This window comes from Chaetodon trifascialis, chromosome 22, assembly GCF_039877785.1.
Source record: "Chaetodon trifascialis isolate fChaTrf1 chromosome 22, fChaTrf1.hap1, whole genome shotgun sequence".
In the NCBI taxonomy this organism is placed as follows: Eukaryota; Metazoa; Chordata; class Actinopteri; order Chaetodontiformes; family Chaetodontidae; genus Chaetodon; species Chaetodon trifascialis.
Window position 1 is genome coordinate 10995566 of NC_092077.1, and position 9226 is coordinate 11004791.

A 9226-nucleotide genomic window follows, 5' to 3' on the forward strand; every position below is an offset into this window, starting at 1 on the left:
AAATGACCCTTTCGCTCATTTTAATTCGGGTCACTTGCTGCTGATCTCTGAGATAATCTTTCTGTTCGTCTTTGTTGAAAGAATTTTGAGAATCCGTGCTTCGCTCTGAGAGTCATATGATCCCAGTCAGCACCAAAAGAAGTGTTAACACCGTGACTGCACACTCAGCAAGGAGGAGGCAGCCTGCGTCCTCCAGCGGATGGATCCAATGAAATCTCAGGAGGACGCTTCTGATGCTTTCTGCCGCTTGAGCTGCAGCTTTCGTCTGCTGGTGTTACTGTGCATGGACTTCCCGTGGTAGCTGCGCGTATTTCCAGCTGTCTCTGCGGTGTTTTATTTATGTGATCGTTTGAAAAATTGAGAGGTTTTTTTCCAGCTGTAGCGGAAACTTTCTTGCAACAGTGTGGACACGCTCTTTCAATCAGCATCATTTCCTGTAACCAAATACACATGACGCTTTGTGGCCAAAAGCGACGCGTAATTTGGCACACTTTACGCTCTTTATTCGCAACATCGCCTGCGTATTTTGCGCATCCCCAAGCGGAGCGTTAGGAACTCGTTTTTCAAGCTACACTGCAAAAAATATCCCCCTCAACTTTCAGCTTTTCCGTTCACCTTTGTTGCTAAAAGCTCCGGAAACGCGTCAAACTGTATTTTTCGGTAAATCGAACGCCCTCACATCGGCGGCAGAAATTAGATTTAGTCGCTTTAGCGCAAAATTGGTTTGTAAAACTCACTTTGGATAACTTGGGCCGGCCATTTTTTGCAGCGCTGGCAGTAAAACCACGTCATTCTGTCAAACAACTCCCCCTTTTTTCCTCCCTGTTGGACCAACATCCACAGTTTAGGAACAACTGGATAAAGATTCTGGGTCAGAAGCAAAATCATGATGACCGGATTTCGGCTGAACTTGTCGCCGCTGAAGGAGCCTCTGGGCTTCGTCAAACTGGTGGAGTGGGTAAGTTGGATGCATGTGTGTGTCAGTGTGTGTCATACCCAGAGGACAGGGAGGTTCAGTGCTTTTCTTGCTCCTTGGATTTTCCCCTTTTTCCCGGCGATTTTCACCCTTGAGAGAAATCAGGGGGAGGTTTTTATAAATGCTGATTGGGGGGAAAAAATGTTTATACTGCACAAACATGAGAATGACTTTTTCTTTACATTCATAGAAAGCTTCCATCAACTTTCTTTATCTTTTTTCATCTGCAGCTTTGAAGTTTTACACTTTCAAGAATTAATAAAATGCTTGCAGCCATGTAATTCAAGTTGAAAATGTAAACTTAAATGCTTATCACGCACGAATAACAAGTAAATACCCCAATTATTGCTATAATTTAGCTTTTTCCTGATCATATTTTTGCTTAACTTTATCTTACTGCGCTCTAAATTCAGATCTTTCACACTGGAGGTGTGTTCAACAAAGAAAACCGCAGCTCAGTTGTGTCCACTTCCTTTGGGTCCTTTCTGCTGGGATGCACGGGCCTGTCCTTCAGACGGCGCAGTTACAGATTAATGCATCTCCCACCAATAATTTACCTTCCGAATAACTGTGCGGGAGCTTGCAAAACGTTTGGCCGCGCGCACACACAGTCCGTCATGAAAGTTTCTCAGGGAAAGTCCAGTCATCAGTTCTGCTCTACATAACTGGGTCAGTGTGGGGTAATGCAGCTCAGCCGCAGTTTCTCTCATGAAGCGCGCGCACACACTCACACAGAGGTATAGAGCTGCAGTCATCTGACCCAGGACAAGCGTGTGTGCGCGCGCGCGTGTGTGTGTTACTGTTCTGGCCTTACGCAACCCTTATTTAACTTGACATATTTTGTTATTCGCAAGGTTCTGCATGATAAACTATGTTCATAATCACTCATTTTATGCTGGGGAAGTCTAATGAGGTAATTAAGGGGTCCCAGCCCACCCAATAGTGTGCAGAAAGGGCTGTATAACACATCATTGAGCAGCTTCAGGACACATCAGGAAAGTTAGGCTGGATACCAAGCAACAGTTTAACAAACACCAAACAGGATGTCACTGAGCTATTCTTCGACAATGATTTATATGATAGTTGAATGCAAAGTTTTTTATTATTGGAGCCAGCATTTGGTGGATTGTTTTGAAAATATATTCCATTTTAGGATTGAATTGAATGAATGAATTTATACAATAGTTTAACAGTGCGTTAGCTACTTTCAGGTTGCAATGTGTTTGAGATGCAATGGCACTAATGCGTATAAGAAAAAGTGGAAAATGCATCATTTTCAGAAATGCATGAGCACTTTTTCATGGCCGCGTTTGTTTTTGATGCTTGAGTTATCGTTCATGCTGTCATTTTTCAAGCAAAAATGCCCAAGAGTCCCCTGTTTCCGGTTGTAAAGTTGTGAGGATTTACTGGTCTTCCTTGTTTGATGTGATAATAAACTAAAGATCTTTGGGTTTTACACAGTTGATCAGACAACGCAAGGCATTTTTGGAACATATGTTTTATTATTCTCGTTATTCTAATGCTCTACAGAGCAGAAGATGAATCAGTGAAGGGAGAAAATAAGATTAATCAGTAATGCCGCTTCATGCTTTTTGTAAATGTCACCTCCACTTTGTAACAAACTCCTAATTATTTAATTGGGGTCAACATAATCAAATCATCTGTCAGTCAGGGACGTATTTAACATGAAACTGGAGCATTCCCTCTCAGCAAACCTTCCATTAATAAATAACAGAACTGTTGAAACGATGCATGGAGGATACTGTATATCTTCCCTCCTGGCAGCAGCAGCGAATGGATCCTGGACATATATTAAACGCAGCAGTTGAGTGGAAACAGTATCTTGATGTTATCATTGTGGAGTTCTGACAGATGGTTCATTCCACTGCTGTCAGTGAAAGTGGACGACGTCCAGCAGGTTGTCTAAAATCCAACATTTTTACCCAACGTCCACTCACCTTGAGTGATCTAAGTGAAAAAATACTTTGCTTGGCACATGAGTGGTTTGGCCTAAACACTCATACCTCCCTAGATATTATCTCCCACATAGTAGTAAACAGGAAGAAGGGCTTGGAGTAACAAATGCTAGCTAATTCTCTCTTTCTGGACTTGTGGCGATGTCAGGTCGAGAAGGGTTGGCTGCTTGGGCTCTTGAGGGAACACCAGTGACAAAACGGGCACACGCTCCAGTGGCTTTGGGGTTTTTGGTAAGGCTGACCTGGACTCAGTGACCTCTGAGTAAGAACTGAAGGGCACGCTGCTGATTAGAAGGTATTTCAGACTGATGGGGATATTCACCAGATTCCAGGTCATTCTAGAAGGAATACTTTGTTTGCACCACATGCAGGAACCTGAAACATTTGCCACATGAGAGTGGTTTCTGTATGCAAATTACATTTCCTGTCTCACAGCGTGGTTATGAGCGAGAGCTATTTGACAGTCCCTGCAGCGTCCATGAACTGGCACCATGTGCTTTGCAGATGACTGGAAGGACAGGCAAGATAGTTTCGTATGTCCACAGTCTGGGGGTCGCCATGTTTGGAGAAGGTGCCATCTGCGGCCTTAATTTGGACTAAGCGATGATACTGGAAACGTGACAGACTGTCGTGCAGTGTTTGTGCAGTCCAGTATTTATGCTCTGTTTGAAAATGTGAGCATAAACAGAAGAATTAAGTTGTCGATGTGCGCGCGTCTGGTCCACGCTGGCTTTTACGGTCCTTCATGCCGAGGCTCCGTGACCTCGTAGGGGGAGAGCGGCAGAGTCGGTGAAACAAGAATGTGAGAGAAGTAGCCTGCTGTGGTGTGTAGCCAGAAAAACAGGAAGTGGCAGCCAGTGACATCTGGAGAAACATCTGGAGGTGTGCGCGCGTGGGTGTGTGCAGGCGTAGAGTGCTGTGTGTGCGTGTGGGGCTTGTGGTCAGACGGCAAAGGCTAAAAGCCGAGGTGGGTCGCCGTAAGCGTTTTTCAAGAGCGTTAGTATGTGTGCTGATGAAGCAGAATTCATGAGGTCGGCCGAAGGTGTTTGTTTTTAAATGTTTTTGTTTGGGGGTGTCCTGTGGCTCAGGTCGTGATGTGTGAATCAAAGGTCACATGATGTAGTTGACTTCCTGTCCACTGCGTGCTGTCTGCCACAAAAGTTCATCTACATCTTTATTATTACCAGTTACAATTACATCACATAATATTGTGTCCTATATGTATTTAATAGCACCAATAAGGTAGAATTAAATGCTGTAGATAAACAAATGCAGATGTATGATAATGGAATGTCCACCATTTGTACGGCTTATTGCGATGTCCCCAGCTGGCCAAAACCAACAACATTAAGACGTTTCTTGGGAAACAGGGATGGGAAAATATGATTCTGTAACCCTCTGGATTCTTGACTCCAATTCGTTAACCATATTCATTATATACGTACATACGATCCCTGAGCTGAATGCCTGATTCTTCCTAGCCCACACACTGCAAAAGGGTCAAAATGCCTGCCCTGAGAAGCCACACAGTTGCTCTGTGGCTTGTCGTTAATCTTTGAAGTATCATCGTACTGTAGCGCAGCCGTCTGTTGTGCCGCAAGGTTCGGTCAGTGTGTGATGATGTGCATGTGGGGACTGTGTGAAAACTGTGTGGACAAGAACAGAATCTTCCTCTGCAGAATGCTGTGATTTATCGTGCATATTTCCCCGCTAGATCAACATTACCCGTGAGGTATGAGTAAACTGATATCAGTGAGAGTCTGAATGAGCTCAGTACCCACGAATTATATGATTATCGTCGCGCCTACTGCAGTTTGAAGGTTGAGCTCAGAAGCCGCCACCCTGACTAAAAGAATTCAGTATGTGTTGTTTTTAAGGAGCGTATTAGTGTCACATGGCCTACACGCTGAGTCAGATGCTTTCTGCCTCTGCAAGAAAGAATTTAAGAAATGTTCAGCAGCATTAGCGCAGGCATGTAAGCCATATTTATGAGATAAAATCAAAGCATGCATGTTTGAAATAACATAAGGTGGCAGAAGAACATAGAAAATGGCACAAATAAAGATTTTTGTCGTCGCGGCCGTGACTTGCATTGGGCGTTTCCAGCAGAACAGCGAAGGATGAAAACTGATCTTGTAGAAATTGTTGAGTAGTAGAGTTTTATTTTCAGCTGTTTGTAAGACTAAAATGCAGGCCATCTGTTGGTCCCTCTGGCTCTCCACTGCTGACGTTATGTTTTAGGCTGCCAGCTTTCGTCAGGGTGTGAAGTTCTGGTGACATTACACTGCGCTTTCAAGCTGTATTGTCTGCATAGAAACCGAAAATCATCCCCTGCTCTTAAACAAATATCCTGTATCTTAATTGTATTGGGTTTTTTTGTCTTATTTCTGCCAAGCTGCACGGGGTTTTTCCTCACATCAGTCTCAACTATTCCCCTAATCTCTCGCTCTCTCTTGTCTGCTCAGCTCACGGCCATATTTGCTTTTGGAAGCTGTGGCGGATACTCGGGGAGGAACATCGTATCTGTCTTCTGTGGCGATGGCAGGAATGAAACTCTCAACGCCAACTTTCACTACCCATTTAGGTGGGAATCTCAGCCGTGTTTTGGTGGTATTTTAATGTCAGGAACAGGACTAAAATGTCATTTAACATCAGTTAAATTATCATTTTCAAGAGGGCCGCCAGCACAGATTTTGAATTCATTACAGAGCAACATTTGAAGGAATGGCCAGCAAGAATGATGATTTTCACTTTGCATCTTGTTTCGCGGCCAGGTTAAGCCAGGTGCCACTCATTGAGGGAAACACCACTATTTGTAACCACTCTGTGACGACGACACACATGGTGGGAGACTCGGCCTCCTCAGCGGAGTTCTTTGTGGGCATCGCCATCGTCTGCTTCTTGTACAGCATGGTGGCTCTGCTGGTGTATTTAGGTTACATGCATGTCTACAAGGACTCTGACTTTGGACCCATTTTTGTGAGTATTGATCTTGCTCGTCTGAGCTGTCTGTCAAGCTGCGGAAATTATGTCATTTCAAGATACCCATGGAACTGGTGTGTTCTCATCCTTGCCTCCAGGACTTCGTGATCACGGCGATCCTGGTCTTCCTGTGGCTGGTGTGTTCGTCCGCCTGGGCGAAGGGCCTGCAGAATGTGAAGGATGCCACCGACACCGAGGGCATCGGCGCCACGCTGGCGCTCTGCAAGGGGGGCAACATCACCTGCGAGGTCACAGAGTTCGCCAACCTGCGGACCCTCAACATCTCTGTGGTGAGAGGAAATACAGAGCAGCTTTGCACAAGAGAAGATTTTGGTGACATTTGCCCAAGTTTCAGTGGGTGTTCATTCATTTCTGTGATAAAACTGTGAAAGTTTATCCGTTGTTAGTGAACTTCTTTGCCGCCTGGGTTTTACTCTGACCTATAAATCCAAATCATTAGCCTGTAGAAAGCCTGACTCCCAGTCATGAGACTCTGAGCAATAACACTTTATTTTCCTCAGACAATGCGCTCTGCTCAACAAGTCTAAAGCAAATTTGTTGGAATGAGCACAAATGTCGCCACTGTTCAGCTCCTCAAAGTGTCCCATTATTCCAAGTGTTTTCTAGTATTATTATTATGATCTGTTTTCTTCTCTGTGCATTCCTCCAGGTGTTTGGCTACCTCAACATGTTTGTGTGGGCGGGAAACGCCTGGTTCGTGTACAAGGAGACGCGCTGGCACTCCCAGAAATTCTCCTCTCAGCCCGGACCTGGAAGGCAGCAGGTCCCTGCACCCATCTAACATTCAGTACGCTGTAAAGCAACACAAACACCAAGTCACACACACACTTACAGACACAGAAATCCACATGTACACACCACACATAGGACAGACACTACAATTTGAGCACGTACACCCCATGCACATGACGACGTTATTACAAAAAATAATCCTCTGTGAAGATGATGAAGACAGACAAAAGGAAGGATAAAAACTGATGGATTTGGGTGTATGAATGCAGTCGCAGCTGTCTAGGTAGTACACACAGCTGAATTGGCATTTCGTAACCCAAAATGACTGCATTGTGTGGCGCTCTTAACCTGAGAATGCTTCTAAGAGCAATGTGCATTTCTCAAAAGATTTCCTCTGAGGGCCCAAGCAACCGGTAAGAGGAGAAAGTTTCATGTGTAGATTAGCCTTTGTTATTTTTGTATTTTTTTTTACCTGTTTCATACACTAGAGCAACACAAATGCAAGCAGTGTGTCAAATCCTTTTAAACGGGGCTTCTCTTACGCTTTAGTAAGCAGATACATGCTCAATGACCAAACAGGCCTTTTAAACCTGAGCTTTATAGCAGCATTCAGGCTTATGAGTGTGTGAGGAGAGGTTTCCTTATCTCTCTGAACCAATTTTAGGATACTGGCCTAATTTATTATGCTTAATTATATACTGATGAATGTAAGGTACTTTGAACTCCTCTCTTTGTCTATGACATAAAACCAACCACAAGATTTAATTTTATAACATCTGCAATGGGGATAATGTGATAGAGGTTGTCAGGGTAACAGAGAGGGTGAGACAGAAGTCTGCGGTGCACTTTGAAGCGTAGTCCTCGGTATTTGCCAAATTTCTGAATTGCATTCATTGTATTTTATTGATGTAAACTATATTGAATAAATTTGATGTTGGTCTTGAAATAGAGCCATGCATATTTTGTTTATTTTTAGGTTCAAAAGCGGCCTCTGTATCTAAAAAAATGACTCACTCAAACATCCAGTCAGTCTGTGATTCACAGCCTCTCTCACAGGTATCCCACTAGCCCTCTACTGGTGGCTAGCAGGTATTGCAACGTCAAGACAAAATTTAATGAGGATTACGGATTAACAAAACTAGTTTGGAGATGTGTTTTCATGAAGCATACTGAATCCTTACAAAAGTCTTGATCAAGACAATGCCTGGTTTTTGACTCTTTTGACCTGAAGACACTTCCTGTGTAAAACGGCCTCTCACCCAAACATCAGGGAGGTAGTTTGTACATTCAGTGTATGATCGCAACATGCACAGTGCGCTCATGTTATGGTGCTTAAAACTCTGTCCTTAAAAGCACTCAGAGAGTGTGAATCCATGAGGAATAGTTGATTGAGAGATGGCTGTGGCGTGCGGGTGCAGCCAAAGTTTGGAGTCTTTCGAAGGCTTTGATTGATTTAGTGTCTGCTTCGGTACCAGCTGAAATCCTTCCTTGATTGTGCCATTAAACAAAAAAAATGTTTGTTTTAATGTTCATTCATCACTTTTTATGCATCACTGTTAAACAAATCTGCCAAAGCACTATTTTTCCTGACTGTTTCAGCTTATTCCTTATCTCCATGTGAAGATAAATCAGTTATTTGTGTCCGGCCCGTCTTGTTTTTTCTTTTTATTTGATTGTCTAGTTTTTGAAAATCCTGTCATAAGACACCAAAACTGTGAGCTGGTGTTGTATTTTATAAACTGTGTTACTTTTTTGTCTTCTTTTTCATTTCCGGCATGTGTAGATGATCATTTGAAGGAATTTCTCGTTTATTTTTCGTCTGTTGCCTTTTGATATAGGAAAAATTTAAATGGGATGATGCAAATAGAAACAGTTTGAGACAACAAATGTGTTTGGTGTACTGGTTATGCCTCTGCACTGCTGTAATCATCATCCAAGAAGCTCTAGCTTTGTCATTGATTCCTATGCATTTAACCTGCCAAACTGTCATATTCGAGAGAGACATACTCACTCTGTGACCCGCACAATTCAAGTGTGCCTTTGTTTGTTTTTTTTCAATAAAAATGATTTTTTTCATTAATCTCTTCGTCGAACATCCTTGTCATCTGCAGTCTGTGTGGTTGTATTTCTGTGAGTGCAGCGCAGGTGGTTCAGGTTTACACGCCTGAAAATTGAAACTGTCAGGGAGGTTGAATAAAAGAGTGAAAGCGTTTAAAGACGCCGCAGCATCAGTGACCCAAAACTGCCATTATGAAAACAGAAAAATGGTACTTTGAGTTTCCGGTTTTGTCTTGTGACTTCCTGATTTGTCCCGCGACCTCAATGATCACTGTGTTGGGAAACAAACACAACATTGTGGTCGAGTCCTGCTTTGTATGTTTGTTTGTGAGTGGGAAAGAGGATCAGGAACGGAAAGAACAAACAAGTGTGCTGGTGTGTGTGTGTGAGAGAGAGAGAGACAACCACACATTATTATTTGAATGTGTATGGGACATATTAGTATAAGCTAATCAATGTCATTTCCTTACCCTCACTTAAG

General features: G+C 43.2%; 1 protein-coding gene across 1 annotated transcript; it reads left to right on the forward strand.

Moving 5' to 3' along the window:
* The first annotated feature begins 232 nt into the window (after window positions 1–232).
* Window positions 233–8765, forward strand: sypl1 (synaptophysin-like 1). The gene is made up of 5 exons (XM_070991761.1): window positions 233–958; window positions 5418–5536; window positions 5727–5931; window positions 6033–6224; window positions 6605–8765. The coding sequence occupies exons 1-5, from the start codon at window positions 887–889 to the stop codon at window positions 6734–6736; spliced, it is 720 nt and encodes a 239-aa protein (XP_070847862.1). The 5' UTR covers window positions 233–886; the 3' UTR covers window positions 6737–8765.
* Window positions 8766–9226: the final 461 nt, after the last annotated feature.